Here is a 23,103-nt window from a genome sequence, read left to right on the forward strand (position 1 = left end):
GATGAGGGGCAACAGGACAGGGCCAGACCCTTCTCAGTGGTGCCCAGGGGCAGGATAAGGGGCAATGGGCACAAACAGGAACCCAGGAGGTTTCACCTGAACAGGAGGAGAAACTTCCTTGGTGTGAGGGTGCTGGAGCCCTGGAGCAGGCTGCCCAGAGAGGCTGTGGAGTCTCCTTCTTTGGCCATTGTGATCCTGGGCAAGCTGCTGTGGGTGCCCCTGCTTGAGCAGGGCTTGGACTGGATGATGTCCCTTATTCTAGGAATCCAACAGGTGAACAAGGAGTGAGGAGGTGTTAGCAGACACCTTTATCTTGGAGGAGCACATCCACAGTCTCCTCTATCTGCTGCAGCTTGGGGTGGCTGGACAAAGAGCCAGGGACTCTATTCTTGCTCACAAAAGCTGCCCCAAGCAGACAGTGTGGTGTGCACTTAGCTGGTGGCCAGAAGTTCTAAACTCTCTGTGCCAAAGAGTTTTCTGGGCATCTGCACAGCCCCAAGCCAAGGAGTTTTTACTTTGTGGTCTGGGATGGCTCCCAGGACAGTGAATGGGACAGAGCAGTGGTGACTCCTGCCAGATCACTCTGGGAAGCCACCCCCCTCTAGGTGCTGTTTTGTGTTCAGTGCATAAATTTAGCTCTGTTCTGCCTCATCTGGGATTTGGTTTGGCTGGCAGCAGGCTGGCAGGCTGCCTGGCTGTGGGAGCCACATGTGCCACACAATGAGACACACCTTGGGCAGAGGGCAAGCCTGGAGCAGTCATCCCAGCCCACCCCACCCCATCCTCCTCAGAATCATAAATCATTAAGGTTGTAAGAGACTTTGAAGCTCATGAAGTCCACCCCTTACCCCAGCACTGCCAGGTCACCACTAACCATGTCCTTCAGCACCACATCTCTATGGCTTTGGAACCCCTCCAGGGATGGGGACTCCACCACTGCCCTGGGCAGCCTGGGGCAGGCTTTGTCAACCCTCACTGAGAAGGAAGTTGTTCTTCATGTTGACTCTAAACCTCACCCCTGGGGCAACTTGTGGCCATTTCTTTTTATCCTATCACTTGTCTGTTGGCAGAAGAGCTCAACCCCCAGCTCCCTTCCAGGGAGTTGTAGAGAGCCAGGTGGTCTGCTCTTGTGACAGGGCAAGGGGTGTTGGGGTCTGAGTCTCAGAGGGAGATTCAGACTGGAGAGAATGGAGAAATGTTTGACCCTGAAGGTGGTGAGAGCCTGTCCCAGGCTGCCCAGAGAGGTAGGAGATGCCTGGCACCACTGCAGGTCAGGTTTGGGGCTCCAAGCACCCTGCTCTGGTTGGAGATGTCCTTGCTGAGAGCAGGGGATTGGACTGGATGAGCTTCAAAGGTCCCTTCCTACCCAAACCATTCTGGGATTCCTGGAGCAGGGATGAGCCCCAGAAACTCGTTTCACCAGTGGCCCAGCTGCTGACCCCAGGGTTTCCAGATTACCCAGGGCTGAGCTCCTGCTGGAAGCTCCCAGACAAAGCAGCTTGCTCAGGAAGTGGCGTCCTGGAAAACGGAGCCAGAGAGAAAATAAACTCCCCTGAGCCACAGCAAAAGAGCCCCAAAGCTGCAATTTCCTCCTGGCCGTCTGGAAAGGGCTGGGGCTGCGCTTTCCCAACAGCTAAAACCACAGGGTAGGGATCTGAGGAGGTTATTTTAGTGAAGGGCTGAACCTCTTCAACTCTCCCCGCACGGATCTGTCCCCTAGCCCTGTTTGTGCAGATGAAGCTCCGGGCTGGGCTCCAGGTCACATCCTCCCCCCGCAGGGAGGGCTCCAGCCTGTGGAAAAACTCCTCTGGGAGTGTGGAGAAGAGGCTGTTTGGCAGGTGGTGCTGAGTGCTTCCAGACACAGAATCAGCTTCAAAGACCTCTAAGATCAGCAAGTCCTGCCTAAGACCACCACGGCCATGTAACCACGTCCTCCTGTGCCATGTCCACGCCTTGAGCACCTCCAGGGATGGTGTCTCCACCACCTCCCCAGGCAGCCTGTCCAATCCCTGGCCACTCTTGCAGGCAACTGTTCCTCACATCCAGCCTAAGCCTCCCTCGGGGCAATCTGAGGCCAGTTTCCTCTCTTTCAATCCCCTGACAACTAGTGAGAAGAGACCTCTCCCCACCTCACTCCAACCTCTTTGCAGGGAGCCAGGCTGGACACGAGGAACAATTTCACCACCAAACCACAGCCCTCAGCACCACACCTCCACGGTTTTGAAACCCATCCAGGGATGGGAACTCCACCACTGCCCTGGGCAGCCCGGGCCAGCCCCTGGTAACCCCTAGTGCTTTACAGCCCAACAGTCCTTTTCCTGCTGCAGTGTTGGAGTGAAGGCAGTGACCAAGCACCTGGGACACAGAGTGTCCTGCTGCTTTCCCACCTCTCCAGCCCACCTGCCAGCTTCCAAGGCATGGTCCATTCTTGGGCATCTCAGGACCTGAGCTCAACATGAACACATGCCACTCTACAGCTGTTCTTGACCCTCTCTCCAAGCTCTTTATCCAAGATCTTGCTAATCATCTGAGGTACACAGAGCCATTGATCTCATCACTTCTACATCCATGCAGAAGGTCATGGTGACCACAGGCTAGCTGGGAGATGCTTCATTTTGGCCATGAGCACATAGGGAACCTCTTCTGCCCTGGTACTGTTCATGGCCAGGACAGATGAGGTCTTGACTGACCTGGTCTAAGTGGAAGCTGCCCCTGCCCAAGGCAGGGGGGTTGGAACTGGATGATCTTGAAGGTCCCTTCCAACCCAACCCATTCTATGAATCTATGATGGGCTGCAGGAAACCTACAGCTCCTCTGTGGTGACTGGCATTAAACCCCCTCCTTCCCTCATGTTGGTAATGCTTATCAAAGCATAATTTAGTGGGAAATAATTGCTTTTGCTGGAGGTTTTAGTGGATTTTTAATGATTAACCACTCAGAGAAACCCAAAGTGAGACTGTTCAAAGAAAGGAGGGGAAAGAACAATCCCAGCTAGAGCTGATGGTAAGTAGATGAATCCTTTTAAGTTTATGGAGGCTTCAGTGTTCCTGCACCTCCTGCAGGCTCTGCCTGTGTCTTTAAGTCACCTGAAACCCCCTATAGCCTTGCTTCCAGCCTGTCCCAGTGTCACAGAGGGCCAGGGTTGGCATTTCTGGCCTCCAGGACTGGCTGAAGCTGTGAAACAGGGCAGGTTAGAGACTGAGTGTGCCCATGAGCCTTCTGAAGCAGGATCAAAGCAGAAGCAGCTGCTGCAGCAGCATTCACTGACTATAGGGAGCATGGCCAGAAAGCTCAGGGGAGGTGAAGGTCAGTGGAAGACCCCTGTGTGGGGAGGAGATGTCCAGCCAGCAAAACACCTTGCTCCAGAGGGAACCAGCACTGTTGGGTCTCTGCCAGTAAAACTAAGAAGAGGAGAAGATTTCCTGGCTCCTGACAGCCCTCTGCTTGACAGGAGACAGAGCAGTTTGTCCTTCATATACATCATACTGATGGATGACCTCAGCTCCTGCAGAGGGAGGAGAACTGCCTGCAGTGAAGGTCCCTGGAGCCAAGACCTCATCACTCTTGGCAAATGTGAATAGAACCCTTCAGGGGGAAGCTTCTTTGCTGTCTGTGGTCAGCCAAAGCATCTGCTAGGAGCTGGATTTAGCAACAAAACTAAACTGGGGAGGAGGGGGCAGGGGGGATGTGAGCATGGAGATATGGTCAGGCACTGGAACAGGCTGCCCAGGATGGTGATAGAGTCACCACCCCTAGAGGTGTTGAAGAGACATGTGGCCATGGCACTCTGGGACATGGTTTAATGGCCCTGGTGCTGTTGGGTTGAAGGTTGGACTCCATGTTCTTGGAGGTCTTTTCCAACCCCAATGTGATTCTGTGTTTGGCAGGAGGCACAAATCCCTTATCACAGCCTCGATGTGCCTTCAGCTTTCCAGCCTGCTGAGCAGTACTTTCCTGGCCTGTTTTTTGCTAGTGTGACTTCTAGAAGACTGGGAATCCTTCCAAGTTGGAACCTGGGGACTTCAGTTCCCCTGGAGCACAGTGACAGTTAAAAAGCTGCAGCCTGGGGAGTTCAGCTCAAGTTTTTTTTAAACTCTTTTTCTGTTCCCCTGAGCTTTTGTCCTAAATCCTCCCCAGACCTGCAAACAACAATGGCATTTTGGGGGGGGAACACCCATCAGGAAATGCTGCCTGGACCTTCAGTTTCTTCAGGTTTGGAGCTGCTCCATGAAAGTGGAGTCAAAAGAGAGGTTTCCATCTGGAGGAGCTGCAAACCCAGCTGTATTGTAGGTGAATTTACACCCCACCCCCCCCAGGCTGTACAGAATCACAGAAACAGAGAATTGTTTGGGCTAGAAGAGGCCTCTGAGATCCCTGAGCCCAACCTTCAACCCACCACCACCACAGCCATTAAACCCTGTCCCCAAGTGCCATGGCCACCCATTTCTTGAGCACCTCCAGGGATGGTGGCTCCACCACCTCCCCAGGCAATGAGGCTGAGTGTCTCTAGAGGTCTTTCTGCCTGCTCCAAATCTGCAGCATTGCTCCTGGATGGCCCAGGGAGACCTGGGCAGCTCCCTCCCCATGCCAAGCCAGCTGTCAGGTCTCAAGGAACGAGCTGGCCCCTGGCTGAGCTATGGCCTGGAGCTTTCAGATGCCAGGCTCATTTCTGCAGTGGCCACAAGAAAGGCACACGCCAGCCACATCCTGTGTGACCCCAGACAGCCAGGAAGCCAGGGGAGACATCCCATCCCTGGGGAGACCTTGGGACAGGCAGTGGCAAAGGGCTGAGCAGCGTGGGGACAGGGGAAGCTTTGGTGACCAGAGGGTTGTGAAACAGCTTCCTGTTTACTTCTCTCCTGCTTCTTTTCTGCCTGAACTACAGACTACCTACCAAACCTCAGCTTACACCAGCAGTGCTGCCCTGTGAGCCCCAGTCCTCCTCCTTTGGCCACAGCATCCCAGCAGGGAGATAGTTGGGGCCCCATCCCTGGAGATACTCAAGGTGAGGCTTCACAAGGCTCTGAGCAACCTGACCCCCTGTTCCCCACCACCCCAACCCCCTTCATCTCCCCAAAGCAGCTCCTGCTCCTTCTGCACCATCCCCCACCCTGCCTAAACTGCCCCTGCTCCACCTCCCCCATTTTTGCACCCATCCCAGAGCCTGGGGCAAGAGCCTCAACCAGCCAAGATCCCACACAGAGGAGCTCAGCCCCAGGGAGGAGAGCCAGCCAGCACCCAGGGGTGATACTGGAATGGTCATCAAGTCTCTTCCTAACAACCGGGGGGCCACCAGGCCCCCCGGCCTTTGTTGTCACCACCACCATCACCCAGTGTGCCCCAGGGGCACTCACCAGTGAGGAGAGGAGGATCCTCAGCCCAGAGGGGCTCAGCTTGGGGCTGCTGCCCTTCCTGGGAGGGATTAAAAAGGGGAGTGGGAGGGGAGGGCCAAGTGGCCACACCTGGGGTGGGAGCATGCACGTCCCCATCCTCAGCATCCCTTCACTGTCCACTCACAGCTGTAGAAGTCCTCCTGGCTCCTTAATGACATTTAATCCTGTGGGTTGATTAAAATAGTCTATTAAGTGGGAGCCTGGGCCGTAATGGGAATAATGGATCCGGGCCGGGCGGAAGCAGCCAGCGGGACCTGCCGGAACGAGCTGTAATCCCTTCTGCTGCTGCTGCTGCTGCTGCTGCTGCACAGGGCAAGGATTAGAGCATTAGGCTGGATTTCCTCCCCCCCCTTGCTGAAAGCCTCAGCTTTCAGCTGAGGAAGTGATCCCCAGCTGGGGCAGACCTGTGCAGCTCGGTGGGATGGGACCATGAGCTTGTACCACCACAGAGCCCTCCTGAGCTGGGGCACAGCAGCAGCAGCATCTTTGCAGATCAAGGAGGCTGAGCTGCACCCCATGGCTTTGTCCTCTCTTTAGGGAGTCTCTGTCTTTTAGGGAAAGAGAATCCTGGCTGTGTCACCTCTGCCTGGTCCCTGTCCCTCAGGAAGGTTTTTGGAGGGGGGAAACCATGGCTTGGGCTGGAATAGACCTTTAAGAGCAAGTTCAGCCCTCCAATGAGAGTGAAGGGTGTGTGTGTCTCTGTGGAAACTAAGTGAGAGATCAGGCATCTCTCCCCAGGAACAAGGAGGTTCCTCCTGCCCCTGAAGGGTCTAACCAACCCAGCAGCACCCAAACCTGCTCCTTGTTATGAGGTTTGGAGTGGAGACAGAGCTATTCTAAAATGCTGGGGATGAAAGGGTGGTGTGGCAGAGAGGTCTACCAGCCCCTGCAGAAGAAGGAAATCAGCCATACCCCATTCAGGTGTTCAAGAGGGGACTGGACATGGCACTTGGTGTCATGGTCTAGTAGTCATGAGGTGTTGGGTGACAGGTTGGACTTGATCATCTTTGAGGTCTTTTCCAGCCTTACTGATTCTATGATTCTATGCTGCACCCTCTGTGGTCCTGCTCTGGGACATGGCTGATGCTGAGCGTGGAGAGTGGAACAGCAAAGTCTCAAGCTGGTCATTTTTATGGCTTCTTTATATGGGAATGTTCCCTTGTCCTCTTCTGAGGGGTCCCAGAGCTGCTCCTGCCCATCCCTCCTTCGTGTCCTGCCCTGCTAGAGCTCCCAGTGCTGTTCCTCTGATCCCTCCTTCGTGTCCTGCCCTGCTAGAGCTCCCAGTGCTGTTCCTGCCCATCCCTCCTTCGTGTCCTGCCCTGCTAGAGCTCCCAGTGCTGTTCCTGCCCATCCCTCCTTCGTGTCCTGCCCTGCTAGAGCTCCCGGTGCTGTTCCTGCCCATCCCTCCTTCGTGTCCTGCCCTGCTAGAGCTCCCAGTGCTGTTCCTCTGATCCCTCCTTCGTGTCCTGCCCTGCTGGGAGCTCCCAGTGCTGTTCCTGCCCATCCCTCCTTCATGTCCTGCCCTGCTAGAGCTCCCAGTGCTGTTCCTCTGATCCCTCCTTTGTGTCCTGCCCTGCTGGGAGCTCCCAGTGCTGTTCCTCTGATCCCTCCTTTGTGTCCTGCCCTGCTGGGAGCTCTCAGTGCTGTTCTTCTGATCCCTCCTTCGTGTCCTGCCCTGCTGGGAGCTCCCAGTGCTGTTCCTCCAATCCCTCCTTTGTGTCCTGCCCTGCTGGAAACTCTCAGTGCTGTTCTTGCCTGGGAGCTCCCAGTGCTGTTCCTCCAATCCCTCCTTTGTGTCCTGCCCTGCTGGGAACTCTCAGTGCTGTTCCTGCCCATCCCTCCTTTGTCTCTCCAAGCCCTCTCAGGCTGAGGTGATGCCCAGTCCCAGGCCCTGGTGGCCCTCCTGGCCTGGCTGTGTGGTAACCCTGTGGCTGCATGCCCTGCAGCTGACTCTTTGGGATGGCTCAGCAGCGATGGGACGTGCAGAACTCCCCGAGGTGCTCTCAAGGCTCCCATGCCCTCCCATTGAGCTTTACTCTGGATTTCATGTTCCCTTGCCTTAAATAAAGGGAAAGTTCTTGTTTGTAGCAACCCAGGCAGCTTGTCCCAGGAATTCTCCTGCTGCCTTTCCACTGGGGACTCTCATGGTTTAACCCCCAGCTGACAACAGCACAGGAACTTTCCCTCTGCCAGAGGTACCACCACCTCCCACCAGATCCAGGCAAAAAGCAGAGACTTGCAGCAGGGTTTTGTGGCTGAAGCAGCTCTTCTGCAGGTCCACAGCTGGTTCTCCTCCATTAACACCATGGAGTGGTCACATCAGCCAGGCTGCTGCCCATCCCAAGGTAGATTTCTGGCCCAGAGGCCTTGCCAAGCTCTGGGCATTACCCTTAATCTCTCTGATGGGTACCAGTTGGACTTGGGGATCTTAAAGGTCTCTTCCAACCAAAAGGGTTCCATGATTCTATAATCTTGGGGGCCGCTTGACCACATTTCTTAGTCGAACAATGGTGGGATGAAGAAAAAGCAAGGGAGCTGCCACCCAAGGCAGAGGCAGATGCTCTACAGGCTCAACAGATAAGCCTCAAGCATGTCAGCATCCTTCATCATAGAACTGTTTTGGCTAGAGGAGCTCTAAGATCATGGAGTCCAACCATCAACCTAACACCATCATGGCCATTAAACCATGTCCCAGAGTACCTTGTCCACAGGTTTCTTGAACACCTCCAGGGATGATGACTCAGAGAATCATTTTGGTTGGAAGGGACCTTTAAGGTCATCAAAGCCAACTGTTCATCTTCCAGCTCTGCTTAGCCCCCCCATCTGCCTCCACAGGGGACCTGGAACTTGACTGTGAACCTGCCTCTGGTGGCAGCAGGCTGCTTGCCCATGGAGCTTGCAGAGGGCAAGGAGCCCACAGAGTCAGTTTCCTTGGCTGGTTTTGTTGCTGTGGGCAGGAGAAAGAGGATCTGAGAAAGTCTGGTAGGGTCCTCATGGTTTAAATACTCCCAGGGTGGAGTGAAACTGGCCCACAGTATCACCAAGGTTGGAAGAGACCTCAAAGACCATCATGTCCAACCTGTCACAGATGCAGATCCTTCAAGAAAAGGGAGGGAGCATGCTGACTGATGTCACACAAAGCTTTCTTCTTAAGAGACTGAGCTAAAACCATCCAGACACTGGGAGCAGCTTCATCAACCTTGAAGGGCCCTGTGCTTCTAGAGAGGGTTGAGCAGCCTACAAACTCGCTTACTGGAGGCTGGGAAATGGAGACTGGGCAGCCCCAGCTGCACTTGCAAAATGGCCCTCAAAATACACAGCTCCCTTCTGCATGCTTGTGGTGGGAGGGAGGCTGATCTTCCCAGCCCCAAACCCTGTGGTGGGCACCAAGGTGCTCACTATCAAGGTCTCCAAAAGACCCTGAGCTGCTGTGGTCTGGGCAGGCTGCACCAGTCTATGTGTTCTGCTCTGGTGGCTTTGATTTGGTTCCTCCCATAAGGCATGGGGGGCTTGGACTGAGCTGTGGCATCAGCTGGGGATAACATGCCAGGGACCTCTGTCTCTAGAAAGAGGGTGCAATGTTCTCCCCCTCTTAGAGGACAGAGGTCCTGTAAATGATGATGGGAGAGGACCATGACAAGGTGAAACACGAGCATGTCACTGAGGAAGGTGGGAGATGCCCCATCCCTGGAACTTGCCCTGGTTGTTTGGGGCTCTGAGCAACCTGCTCCAGTTACAGATAGGATAGGGATAGGGAGAGGGATAGGGGTAGGGATAGGGATAGGATTAACCAGGATGCCCCAGGTTGGACTAGATGAGCTTTAAAGGTCCCATCAGCCCAAACCACTCTATGATTTTGGACTGGGTCTAGGAAACCATGGGGCTGTGTAAAGTTTTCTGTGCTCCAGAGGAGTTTGTGAAGAGCAAAACCTCTTTCTGCTGGCAGGTTTGTCCTGCTGCCCCGGGGTGCTGGGGTCTGGATGGGCTCTTTGGGGGTCACTTCTAGGACACTATTGGTGAAATGAACTCTGCACCACAGAAGTGATGGACGTGGAGGAAGAGGGTTCTCCCCCAGAGCTTGGAGGAGGAGGGAGGGTGAGGAAGGCGAGGGAGCAGCCATCTGGGATGCAAGGGCTGTGCTGAGTACTCCAGTATGATTTAGATGCTATCTGGCTTGGTCTGTTTGCAGGAACATATTTCAGTCAGACGTGCTCCCAGAGGAGGTGGGGGATGATCATTCCCAGCCATCCCTCACCTCCAGCTAGGCAAAACTCTCAGAGCTGCAAAAACCTTCTAAGCAAACCATCTGCACGTCCCCAAGCCCCCAAGTCCAGCCTGCTCCAGCTCAGAACAAGCTGTCAGCCCAGGCCGAACAAGCTTCATCTGGCAAAGTGCTCCTGCGGCTCTCCTCCTCCTCCGGCAGCTGCTGGAACGTCTCACCCCACCCAAAGCATCTTCTTGGCTCTCACCACTTCCAGCAAACACAAACACTGAGTGCTCAGCTGTGTTTCCTCTCCTGCTTCTCCCCAGGAAGGAGGCCCAGAGGTCTCTCCAAGGCTGGCCAGAGCAGAGCAGTACTCTGTGTAGCGTCTCACCTCCTGCATGTTGCAGCCAGCTGATGTCAGATGCTAAACTGAGCCTGAAAACCTGTGTTTTGTTAAACTCCTCCCCACAGAGACCATCCAGGCTGCAGTTTCTCCACCAAGAACTGCAGAACATCCCTCTCTTGGGATAGCTGTCTGTCCATGTCCTTCCTGGTAGTTTTGGAAGGTTTGTTTTTCAAATTGGAAGTTCCAGCTTCCACCTCCTGCTATTTCTGCCCTTCCTCTGCTCCTTCATCAGGAAGTCCTCCAGCTACTGCTGCTTCTGCCCTTCCTATGCTTCCTCATCAACAAGTCCTTTATTTCAACACTGCCATCAAATCAGCCTTCATCTTTGTGCTGTGCTGAGCTTCCCAGGTCTCCCATGGATGGGATTTCTGGGCTGGGGATGAGGTTTGCTGTCCTCCTGTCCTGTTTCCGAGCCTCTCTTAGCTGGACCCTACAGGACCCTGCTTGTCCTCTGCCCAGGATCCATCTCCTCTATCCTCATTGTCTCCTGGCTGCTGGCAGGATGGGGAGAGCTCAGCTTCTGCCCCTCGAGGTGGTCCCCTAAAAGAAGGGCTGAAGATAGACCTGGGAGATGAAATGTTTTCCTATGTCCTCTCAGGGGGACAGAAGAGTTGGAGGCAGAGGGGGTTTGGTTTTCCCTTACGAGGAAAGCTTCATTCCTGAAGTTGTTTTGTGGAGATCTGAGATGCTGAGTGAGCAACCAGCAATTTGTGGGCAGGATGCTCTCCTGGGAAAACAGACCCAGCCCAAGCTCATGTTCTGCTTCGTTGGAATGAGGGGTACTATTTTGGGATGGATGATTTTTCTGGAGATCTCTAAATGAAAGGGTGAATCCCATCAGCCCTCTGAGGGAAACCAGCCTTTGAAAGCTTAACCCTCCTCATGAAAACATTCACAGAATGGTTTGGGTTAGAAGGGATCTTCAAGATCCTCCAGTTCCAACCCCCTGCCATGGGCAGGGACACCTCCCACTAGCCCAGCTTGCTCAAACCTAGCCCTGAACATCTCCAGGGAGGGGGCATCCACAGCTTCCCTGGGCAGCCTGTTCCAGTGTCTCACCAGCCCCACTGGGAAGCACTTCTTCCTGACAGTAGGGTTCCTTGGTCTGTGGTGAGCTCAGCAGCTGCTGAGCTTCCCAGCAGGACCAGACACCTTCCTGAAGGACACTCACCTGCACTGTGGTCCATGCACTTCCATGAGGGACTTGCTACCACACAGAGAGCCCCTTGGGAGCTTCTCACACTGCCCTACAAACCACCTTCAAAGCCAAGGTGGTGGTAGGCGGTGTGGGGATGGGCCAGCTCTCAGACACAACCCCCACCTCTCATTCCCAGCAGGACTCCTTCCAGAAAAGCTGCTGACTGCCCAGAGCAGCTCAGATTAAAATAATCCCAGGATCCTTCCTGGCCCTGGGCTTTGGCAGCCAATGTGACTAATCCCCCACCACACATTCAGCCCCATCCTGGGCTCCTACAGGTGTGTCCTGCAGACTGCCTGCCCGTGAACCGTCCTCATGTCCTTCCTGGGAGGCACCAACCTTCCTACAGCAGAGCAAAGCCACCCAGGGCCGAGCTCAGATCCCCTCCAAAGCCCTGGGCTTCACATCCCCATGGAAGATCTTCACTTACAGCTCTTAGATAGGAGCAGGAAGCCACCAGCACCTCTACTGCAGGTAGAAGAGGAGGCTGAGGGGAGAACTCATTGTTCTTTGCAGCTCCCTGAGCTGAGATTGGAGTTAGGTGGGGGCTGGTCTCTCCTCCCTGGTATCAGGCTCAACACCAAGTATTTCTTCACAACCTAGCAGGCTCCTGAAAACCATCAGCCCCTCAAATGCTCCAGATGAAGTCCTCTGCTCTGATCCTATTTCACTTGGGGTATTGGGTTAACCAGCCTGGATCACATAACCCAGCAGATCAAACCCACCTCCAGCTTGACTTTGCCATTGTGGTTTCTCCCTCTGGTCTCCTCCTCTGTGATAATTTTTTTTTGGGGGGGTCCAGTTACAGAGAGGAAAAAGCAAAGATCACCTCCCCCCCAGCCTTTCTCACAGGGCAGCAACTTGTTCTTCTGATCACCCCTAGGGAATAATGATGAAACAAAGCATTATTTTAAGAAAACACAAGTTTGGGTCCCCTCCTCCTCTGGTTCAGAGGTTTTAATGTTGTCCTCCACCCAGAGCTCAAGTTCCTTTTTCAGTCTTTTGGTTGTCATTTCCTCTCTGAAAAGCTGTTGCAAAGAGGAACAAATCCTCATGAGCACACCAACTTCACCTTCCTCTTCTTCAGGAGTAGAGGCACTGCCTCAACACCCAGCTTCAAACCACCCTCCCCACTGACCTCCCAAAGAGAAATGTCCCTTTGGCTGGCATCCAGCTGCTGAGGAGATCTTTTAGCACCAAGAACTTTGTGGGGGCTGCCTGAGAGGCACCCAGAGGTGGAGGATCAGGGATGCTGGGATGGTGGCTGTAAGTGGTGAGTCGAGCTTGTAAAGCAAGAGAGGAAGCAGGCAGGTGCAGGCAGTGGCTGGGGGCAGCCTGATGTAGCTGCAGATGTCCCTGCTGACTGCACAGTGGTTGGACTAGATGACCTTTAAAGGTTCCTCCCAACTCAAACCATTCCATGATTCTATCAGGGCCAGCTAGTTCTGCAGGTGTTGGCACCAAGAGCTGTAGGCTGACCTCTTGAGCCAGAGCTTGCAAGGTTCTGCCTCAGTGATAGATGGGCAATCACCTACAAGCAGAGCAGGTATGGACCTGTTGGAGCAGTAGCAGAGGAGGCCACAGCAATTACAGGAGGGTTGGCAGCCCCCTGCTGTGAAGCCAGGGTGAAAGAGTTGGGGCTGTTCAGCCTGGAGAAGAGAAGGCTCCAGGGAGACCTTCTGGTGGCCTCTCAGGACTTCATGGGGACAGAAGCAAGCTGGGGACAGATTTTTAGAGCAGGGCCTGGGGTGATGGTTTGAACTCAAGGAGGGAGATTCAGACTGGAGAGAAGGGAGAGGTGTTTGACATTGGAGGTGGTGAGAGCCTGGCCCAGGTTGCCCAGAGAGGTGGGAGATGCCCCATGGCTGGCACCATTCCAGATGAGGTTTTATGGGGCTCTGAGCAACTTGCTCCAGTTGCAGATGTCCCTGCTGACTGTAGGGGGGTTAGACTGCATGAGCTTTAAAGGTCTCTTCCCACCTAAACCCCTCCATGATTTCATGACTTGAATCCCTATACTACAGCAAGTTGCTCCTTGGCTGTTGCCCCACTCAAGCATCACCTCTGGGCTCCCCCCACACCTCCCCAGCCCTGCCACCCTTGCACCACCAGGGAGGAAAGTTGCTTTTGTTCCTTTATTACACATTGTCCAGGCATGGTGAAGCAGCAGCAGCCAGCCCCAGGCCCTACAAGTGGGGCATGGAGAGCTGTGGTTGCAGAGGCCTTCACAAGATTTTGGGCCAAAATTCCCTTGAATTTGTGAAGTTGGGGCTGCAGCTGAGCCCAACACAGAGCAAGCCAAGCCCAGCCCTCTGAAGCCCATGTCATTGTCATTCTCCACAGAGAAGATGAAGGATGAAGGAACTTTCTTTTGCCAGACCTCCAACAAGTCTGAGAGCTCTAGAAGCATTTTACACCCTACAGCACGTCAAACCTTACCACCTTCCCTCCCACTTCACAGCCACAAACACAGCATCTGTTCATACTCCCCTCCCACCCCTCCCCAGAGGATCCCCCCACCCAGCAGTGATACCTCAGATCAGGGCTGCAAACACAGGGTGAGCCTTTCTCAACCCTTCCCAAGCTCTGACAGCCCAGCACTAAGCTGCTTACATGGGCTAATGGCAAGGTATCTGCGCTGAGAGGCTTCATCCTTCCCCCACCACCCACCCACCTCCCTGCTTCCCACCCTTCTCCATGTCCTTCAACCCCTCAAAACCCCACTAGAACCCCTTGGTAGATCACACAGAGCATCTGCAGCATGTTCCTGAGGAGCTGCACAGTGTACATGAGAGCCAAGTTCAGTGTCCATCATGGACAAGCTCATCCAGCTGCAGGAACCTCAGCTCAGAGCAGAGTCTGGTGTCCATCCCTCCCACCATCACCCACCCACCTCCCTGCTTCCCACCTTTCTCCATGTCCTTCAACCCCTCAAAACCCCACTTGAACCCCTTGGTAGATCACACAGAGCATCTGCAGCATGTTCCTGAGGAGCTGCACAGTGTACATGAGAGCCAAGTTCAGTGTCCATCATGGACAAGCTCATCCAGCTGCAGGAATCCCAGCTCAGAATCTGGTGTCCATCCCCCCCACCTCCTCCCACCCAAAACATGTACACAACAGTGTCCAAGTCCACACATCCAGGGAGGGTTGGGAGCTACAGGTGGCTACTGCAGACTGTGGAGAGAGGGGAGAAGGTTGGTGGTCAGCGGCTGCGACAAGGAAGAGCCCAACAGGTTCAACGTGGAGGAGGAAGGAGGAGGAGGAGAAACTGAAGACCAAACTCAAAAGGAGGCAAAAAGAGGAACGCTGGGATTCAGGGGGCGGATGGCTACCTTCTAGGAAACAGCCAGCAGAGGGAAGGAGAGGGAGAGTCGCTGTTTGGTCGGTGGGTTGGGTGGGGTTGGGGTGGTTTGTTTTGGTGTCACTCACGATAGAAAACATATTCGGTGTAAGAGGTCCAGATCCTGTCGTCTGTCTGGTCATGGGCAAAGGCACAGGTGCCTGTGGAGTTGCAGGCCACCATGTGGAAGCCAGCGTCGGCCAGTTTGTCAAAGGCTTGCTCCAGGAAGGTGAATTTGAGGTAGTACCTGGAGGTGTACCGCTCCGGGGGCCTGTCCGGGTCCCTGCTTTCGTTCAGGGTATCTCCAAAGACCTCCTTGGCCAGCGACGTCTTGCCACAGACCATGATCCGTGCCACCCTGCGGAACTTGGCGTCCGTCTGGCTGTCCCTGCCCAGGGTGTAGGAGCCCCGGTAGCCGATGGTGATGAACCCTGCCCTGCGGGCATCGGCTGCCGCGCCGGCGGGGCCGGCACCACCGGGGCCAGCAGCGGCGGCGGTGGGCGGCGCGGCGCCGGCGGAGCTCAAGCCGCGGCCGGCATCGGCGCCGGGGGAGAGCTCCTCGGGGTCGCTTTGGCACGGGTCATCTCCCAGCGAGTTCTGCTTGCTGAGCTTGGGGGCCAGCAGCTTCACCAGCTCGGGCAGCATGAAGTACTCGGCCTCCCGCTGGAGACGGCTCCTCTCCGGGAAGTGGTCGGGCAGCACCAGCTGCTGGTCCCTCATGTAATCCAAGATGTAGCGGAAGAGGAACCCGTCCCGGTCCACGAAGAACCTGCCCTTGCTGTCGCGGGCCAGGGAGCGGACGTTCTTCTGGGTGAACATCTCCCAGAGGAGCGACCCAGGCACGCTGACCAGGGTGGGGTGGCGAGTGATGTAGACTTGCCCACCCACATTGAGTTCGATGATCTCAGGGAAGGGGAAGTCCTCGCTGGGTTTGGCACAGCCTGTGTTGTCTGCCAGGGCCATGGTGAGCTGCTGCTGCTGCTTTCCCACCTGCCACAGAGAGCAGTCAGGTGCCAAGGTTGAGACCATCAGCAAACGCAGCCCCAGCATCCCACCCATCCCACCCACAGAATCAGTTTGGTTGGAAAAGGTCTTTGAATGCAACCATTCTCTAACTCACAGAATCACCAAGGTTGGAAGAGACCTCAAAGATCATCAAGTCCAACCTGTCACCACAGACCTCATGACTAGACCATGGCACCAAGTGCCACATCCAATCCCCTCTTGAACCCCTCCAGGGACGGTGACTCCACCACCTCCCTGGGCAGCACATTCCAATGGCCAATGACTCTCTCTAGGAAGAACTTTCTCTTCACCTCTAGCCTAAACTTCCCCTGGCACAGCTTGAGACTGTGTCCTCTTGTTCTGGTGCTGGTTGCCTGGGAGAAGAGACCAACCTCCCTGCAGGTAGTTGTAGACAGCAACTCTACCAAGGCTGGGGCTAAACCATGTCACTCAGTACCTCATCTGTGTCTTTTAAACTCCTCCAGGGATGGGGATTCAAGCACCACCCTGGGCAGCCTGTTCCAGACTTTGGGAAGCCTTTCAATCAAGAAGCTTCTTCTACTATCCAACCTCAACCTCCTCATGTGCAGCTTGAGGCCATTTCCTCTTGTCCTATCACTTGTCCCTTGGGTGAAAAGGCCAACCCACACCTAGCTCCAAGCTCTGTTCAGGGAGTTGTAGAGAGCCAGCTCTCCCTCCAGCCTCCTCCAGACTAAACCACCCCATCTGCCTCAGCTGCTCCTCACAAGACCTGTTCTCCAGACCCTTTGGGTCAGTGAGCAGTACAGGATGAGGTCCCTGTATCTCCAAGAGTCTGGAAGCTCTCTTCCCCAACCCTTGGCTCTTGGAACAAGCATCATTGTCTCATGCCACCTCCCTTCCCTGACACAAGAAGGGAAGAGCTTTCCCTGTGGTCTCAATGCACCTTGCCCCCCTCCAGCTCTCCCCACAGCCAGCTCCTGGGGCTGGTGCTCAGCACCTTTGCTGAGGGAGGTGCAGTGATGTCAAGAAGAGGAAAGGCAGGTCTATCACAGCTGTCCCTGCCTGGCCCTGTGTCCTGCTGAGCATGCCAAGGGAGCTCTGCATTACCATGGAGTGTCTCCCACCCAGCTGGAGGGGAGTCTATGGTCCTGTGTACCAGAAGCTCTGCCAGCAAAGTAATGCTAGATACCACCATAAAGGCCAAAGGGATGGTGCCACTTGGCACTCCTGCTCCATCCTTGGTCCTGTAAAATGCTTGAGGCCAGGCTAAGAGCAGGTGAGAGGTGGCAGCATCTCTCCAAGGATCTGGGAGCAAGACAAACACTGGGCTGCTGGCACAGCTTCGGGCCAGGAGCCACGTTTTGGGCCATTTTCCAAAGATGAGCTGATTCTCAAGCATCTCTTGACACTGCAAACCAGCACTTACATAAACCTGGCTCAGCAGATGATGGATTTCTGGATCCAGCCTGGCCAAGCCATACAGGAATCTGGGAGACCACAGAGAGAAAGAGGTCTCCTGGGCCACCCCTGACAGGGTTGGTGTTGAGCTCTGTGTGATGTTAGCGCATCCCTGGAGCTGCTTTGAAGTTGGCAGCAGCTGCTTGGACACCCCCTCCCCAAGGAACTGGTCTTACAGCCAAGAAACATCCCTGGTTCTCTCCCTATCCTTGTGTCCTGCCAGGTGGCTTCACAGAGGCAACATGGACAGGTCCTAACATGCTCCAGGCAGGTGGTGGAGTCACCATCCCTGGAGATGTTGAAGAAAAAGTGGCCATGGCACTTTGGGACATGGCTTAATGGCCATGGGGGTGTTAGGTTGATGACTGGACTCGATGATCTTGGAGGTCTTTTCCAACCAAAAGAATTCTATGACTCTGTACATTTTGGAGAAGCTCAAGAGCCAAGATCAGACTCTGGGGGCTCTTTTGGGTGGTGGGGAGGGCTGAGCTGCGTTCCACGGCCACAAGCTTCTCCCAGCTCACAGGAATATGCAAGGGTAATGGGTTCTGAGCAAGGTCTGACTTGGGTGAGCCAAGGCTGGGACTGCAAAGCTCAGAGCATGGTCCAGCTGGCTTCCAGCTTCTCCAACCCTCTCCTGCAGCGGCTTTCACTGGAGATGTGCCCATTCCCCTGCCACAGGGAGACCAGGCAGCAGAACCTCGCCAGGCAGGAGCCACCACTCCCCTTTGTCCCTTTTGGGGGGGGGGGGGGGGGGGAGGGGCAGCTGGGGACAGCAGCTGGACAGCCCAGGGATGAAGGGGACCCCTAAGAAATCCCACCCCCCACCCCTACACCCCCTGCACAGGCACCCAGACTGCAAGCTGGGAACAGGCACATAGGCAGTGGGGCACCTCGGGGGCAGGGACAGGGGGGACCGAGGTTGGGGGGCAGGACAGGGAGGTGGGGGACAGATGAGGACACAGCGTGGGGACACGACATAGCGGGGTGGGGGGAAACACTGACACACCGGCGAGGGGACAAGACCTGGTGGGGACACACGCTGAAAGTGTGTGTGTGTGTAGGGACAGACACCAAAGCAGGCAGCGGGGATGGAGATGGGGACACTAGGGAGAAGGGACACAGAAGGGGGGTGGGAGGGCGCGAAGAGATGGGGACACACACCGGGGAGCAACGCAGAGGGGCAGAAACACAACGAAGGGGGAGGACGACGACGGGGGTCAAGACATGGCGAGGGACAGACGCAAGACATGGGAGGGGAGACATGACACGGGGTGGGGGCGTGAGAAAACGAAGGGAGAGGACAGCGCCGGGGGGACACGACATAGGGACACACACTCACTAAAGGGGGACAAGGCGCGAGGGCTATAACGCACACCAAAGGGGGGTACCACGTGGAGGGGGAACCCCGGGGCTAGACGGCACGGAGAGGACACGCAGGGAAGGAGGGGTACATACGTCAATGAGGGGGACAACACACACCGAGACGGGGGACGCGCCGAGCTCCAGGAGCCCTCCCCGGTACTGCACCGACCAGGGGACCCCCACCCCTATCCTCATCCCAGATGGGCTGGGACCCCCCACCGAGATCCCTCCGTTACCTTCGCGGGGTGGCCCGGCGGCTCCGTATCGGTCCCTCCCGACCCGTGCCGGCCCACGCCACCCTCCGCCGGTCCGGTCCGGTCCGCTCCGCACCCCCGCTCTGCCCGCCGGCTCCCGGTTCCGCCGTTTTATAGCCGGGGGAGGCGGTGCCGGTCCCGACCGCGCCTCCCCATCCCCCCGCCCCCGTCACCGACTCGGTGTCCGTCACCCCCCCGCATCCCTCCCAACCCCCTCCTCCCCCCCCGGATCGGGGCCAGGCGAGGCCACAAGGGGATTCCGGGGAGGGGGTGGTGGCTCCTCTCCCTCTCCCGGCAAAGCAGGATTTGGGCTAATGCCGTTGTCCAGCTGGGAGCAAGCCGGGAAGCATCTCGGCTTCCCCCTGGTAGTTCCCACTCTGACCCCCCCAGCACGTCTCACTCTTACTCCTCCGGCAGATCCCACCCCAGCTTCCCCAGCAGGTCCCACCCCAATCCCCCTATCCAGTCCCACTCAAGCAGGACCCACTAAACCTCCCCAATAAGTACCACACCCCTCCCCCCCATAGCTCCCACCCCAGCTTTCCTGTATGTTCCACCCTGACCCCCTCAATAGGTTCCACCCTGACCCCCTCAGTAGGTCCCACCCTGACTCCTCTGGCAGGTCCTGCCCCAATTCTCCCAGCAGGTCCCACTCTGTCCCCTCACAGCAGGTCCCACCCTGGCCTCCCCAGCACGTCCCACCCTGAACCCTTTAAGCAGGTCCTACCCCAATCCAGGTGTCCCCAGCTTCAAGGTGTCCCCATGACAGCCCTTACATAGGTGAAGATAGAGCAGAAAGGGCTCCAACCAGCAGCAGCTCCCTAGCCAAGGATCTGTGGTCCTTGAGCACCTTGCCCTGAATCATTTCACCTCCCTCTCCCCAACATTCCCCTGAAGTCCTGACCCAACATGACTGCAAGTTCACTGGAAAATTCCCAGTGAACCTTCAGCTCTATTGGGCTCCAACTAGCTCTGATGCCAGCCACAGTCAGAGATACCTGGTTGCCTGGGAGAAGAGACCAACCCCCTCCTGGCCACAGCCTCCCTTCAGGTAACTGTAGAGAGCAATAAGGTCTCCCCTGAGCCTCCTCTTCTCCAGGCTAAGCAACCCCAGCTCCCTCAGCCTCTCCTCCTAGGGCTTGTGCTCAAGGCCTCTCCCCAGCCTCATTACTCTTCTCTGGACACATTGAAGTGTCTCAATGTCCTTAAACTGAGGGGCCCAGAACTTCTCCTTGGCCAGCAACCTACTGCAGTCTTGTAAAACCTTGTCTGATGCCACCATGGACAGATGTGGAAGGAAGAGCCCTCAATGTGCAGGAAGGGAAAGCTGGAAGGGGCCAGTTGATGAGTCCATCAGCATTGATGTGCTGGAAGCACCTCTGTCCAGTTCACCCTTTTGTCCTGCTCTGTGTTGTGATCTCTTTGAGATCTCTGAGTGTTCCATCAAACTTGAAGTTGCTCAAAGAAGTCCAAACACATAGAGAGGAGCAGATGCAAGGGCCAAGGTCTCCTTCTCAATAACCTGGGCATGCTAATGTGTTTGGAAAGCTACAACAAGAAGGCTGCCATGAAGGTGCTCACCAAAAATGCTCTGCTGGGTGTCCTTGGCCAGGCAGGCAGCATCTCTGCCTGGAGTGGGAGCTGTGGGACTGGAGGGAAGAGAACCTTACCTTGGGGTCAGTGGAGTTTGGAAGCTCTGCAGAGAGGAGAAAGTTCTTCCCAGAGAGAGTTGTAAGCCATTGGGATGTGCTGCCCAGGGAGGTGGTGGAGTCCCCATCCCCAGAGGGGTTCAAGAGGGGACTGGACGTGGCACTTGGTGCCATGGTTTAGTCATGAGGTCTGTGGTGACAGGTTGGACTTGATGATCTTTGAGGTCTCTTCCAACCCTGGTGATTCTGTGATTCTGTGAAGGAGACTCCACAACCTCTCTGGGCAGCCTGCTCCAGGCCTCCAGCACCCTCACTCCAAAGAAGTTTCTCCTCATCTCCAGAGGGAACCTCCTGGGTTCCAGTTTGTGCCCACTGCCCCTTGTCCTGTCACTGGGCAGCACTGGGAAGTGTCTGGCCCCATCCTCCTGCCCTCTACCCTTTATCTCTTGCTGAGCATTGCTCAGATCCCCTCTCAGGCTGCTCTTCTCCAGCCCCAGTGCTCAGCCTCTCCTCACAAGATCTCCATCATCTCTGAAGTCAATGGTGATGGCGGTTTCAACATTGCCTGAGACAATCTGCCTGTAGTGACACCACCAAACCCAAACCTCTTCCACTCCCACCTTTGGGGAGGAGCTTGCAGCCCTGATCTTCATCCTGCAGCTGACTTCCGAGGGCACTTTGCTGAGGAGTCATCTAAGCTTTCATAATGAAAAGCCAATTAAAGCGCACCATTAAGCAGAGCCTTTTTCCTTCCTTGTCCAAACCTATCTGGCAGCAGGAGGGCACAACAACTCTAGTGCAAGCTGGCAGATGCTGCTAAAAATGGGCAAGATAAGATGTGCAAGTAAATTATTGAATGCCCAGTCTGAAGTCTCCACCAGGACCGTGACAGCTGGGGACACATCCACACGGATCTTTCCCCTCAGATCTGCAAAGCCAGCTGAGCTCCCAGCGGAGCAGAAGCAGGTGAACCACTTTCTATAGAAGCCAGCAGTGGCTGAAGTTTTCAGGCTACTCCTCTGGATGCAGCAAACCTGGTTGTTCAGTAGTGCAGGTCTAGTTGGGGGGCTGAAGCCAGTGGTGCTCTCCAAGGGTCAGGACTAGGTGCAGTCTTCACAGACTCACAGAAGGGTAGGAGTTGGAAGGGTTGTCCAGAGATCATCAAGTTCAACCCCACTGCTGAAGCAGGATCACCTAGGGCAGGCCACACAGGAACACATCCAGGTGGGTCTTGAAAGTCCCCAGAGAAGGAGATTCCACAACCTCTCTGGGCAGCCTGCTCCAGGGCTCTGTCACCCTCACACCCAAGACGTTTCTCCTCCCGTTGAGGTGGAACCTCCTGTGTTCCAGTTTGTATCCATTGCCCCTTGTCCTATCACAGGACACCACTGAAAAGAGACCAGACCCACCCTTCAGATATTGATAAGATCTCCTCTCAGTCTTCTCTTCTCCAGACTAAACAGCCCCAGGTCTCTCAGCCATGTTGTTCAGCATCTTCATCAATGTGACATTGTGATCCTGGGGAAGCTGCTGTGGGTCATAGGATCATAGGATGTTAGGAGTTGGAAGGGACATTTGGAGGTCTTCAAGTTCAATCTCCCTGCCACAGCAGGACCACAGAATCCAGCACAGGTCACACAGGAACACATCCAGATGGGTCTTGAAAGTCTCCAGAGAAGGAGACTCCTGGGCAGCCTGCTCCAGGGCTCTGTCTCCCTCACAGTGAAGAGGTTCCTCCTCATGTTGAGGTGGAACCTGCTGTGCTGGAGTTTCTATCCATCACCCCCTGTCCTGTCACAGGGTGCAGCTGAGCAGAGCCTGTCCCCTCCCTCTCGACCCCCAGCCCTCAGATACTGACAAACATTTATTACATCCCCTCTCAGCCTTCTCCTCTCCAGACTCAAAAGCCTCAGGGCTCTCAGCCTCTCCTCACAGGGCACATGCTCCTGTCCCTTCAGCATCCTGGGGTTGTCTGCTGGTACCCAGGGAGAAAACTCACTCCTGGAGAACTTTTGGTGGTGGTGTTGTTGTTCAAACTTGTTCTCTTGCTCTGCAAAGCCCAGCTTTTCCTGCCAAGCAAGATGCTGCTTATGGAAAGGTTTGATTGTCCCAGGCACCGTTGTGCTCTGTCCTGTGAAGCATTGCTGGGTTTGCTCTCTTTGCATGGAGGCAAAGCCAACCGTGAGCTGCAGTTGTGCGTTGTGGAAGATTCATGGGAAAGAAAGTCCTTTTCAAATCCCCTCCTTGCAGCACCACCACAGCTCTCCCTTTGCCACCCCACCTGCCCCATTTCCCCCCTTTTTCCCCTCAAACCCCAGCGCCCCTGGGCTCTGCTGGAGTCTCCTCCCACCCCAGGTGTGGCCACTTGGCCCTCCCCACCCACTCCCCTTTTTAATCCCTCCCAGGAAGGGCAGCAGCCCCAAGCTGAGCCCATCTGGGCTGAGGATCCTCCTCTCCTCACTGGTGAGTGCCCCTGGGGCACACTGGGTGATGGTGGTGGTGACAACAAAGGCCGGGGGGCCTGGTGGCCCCCCGGTTGTTAGGAAGAGACTTGATGACCATTCCAGTATCACCCCTGGGTGCTGGCTGGCTCTCCTCCCTGGGGCTGAGCTCCTCTGTGTGGGATCTTGGCTGGTTGAGGCTCTTGCCCCAGGCTCTGGGATGGGTGCAAAAACGGGGGAGGTGGAGCAGGGGCAGTTTAGGCAGGGTGGGGGATGGTGCAGAGGGAGCAGGAGCTGCTTTGGGGAGATGAAGGGGGTTGGGGTGGTGGGGAACAGGGGGTCAGGTTGCTCAGAGCCTTGTGAAGCCTCCCCTTGAGTATCTCCAGGGATGGGGCCCCAACTATC

General features: G+C 55.7%; 3 protein-coding genes across 3 annotated transcripts in view; 1 reads left to right on the forward strand and 2 right to left on the reverse strand.

Moving 5' to 3' along the window:
• LOC128898114 (BTB/POZ domain-containing protein KCTD16-like) overlaps window positions 1-11,190 on the reverse strand; it is a 33,120-nt gene extending 21,930 nt beyond the window's left edge. The window contains exon 1 of the mRNA XM_054169808.1: window positions 11,175-11,190. Coding sequence (XP_054025783.1) covers window positions 11,175-11,190 — 16 coding nt within the window. The remainder of the gene's footprint in view (window positions 1-11,174) is intronic.
• NSDHL (NAD(P) dependent steroid dehydrogenase-like) overlaps window positions 1-23,103 on the forward strand; it is a 277,264-nt gene that overhangs the window by 141,727 nt on the left and 112,434 nt on the right. The window lies entirely within an intron of this gene.
• Window positions 13,901-15,530, reverse strand: LOC104297908 (BTB/POZ domain-containing protein KCTD12). Its single transcript, XM_009897932.2, has one exon. It carries the CDS (start codon window positions 15,505-15,507, stop codon window positions 14,626-14,628), a length of 882 nt encoding a protein of 293 aa, XP_009896234.2. The 5' UTR covers window positions 15,508-15,530; the 3' UTR covers window positions 13,901-14,625.

This window comes from Dryobates pubescens, chromosome 18 (genome assembly GCF_014839835.1).
Source record: "Dryobates pubescens isolate bDryPub1 chromosome 18, bDryPub1.pri, whole genome shotgun sequence".
Taxonomy (NCBI): Eukaryota; Metazoa; Chordata; class Aves; order Piciformes; family Picidae; genus Dryobates; species Dryobates pubescens.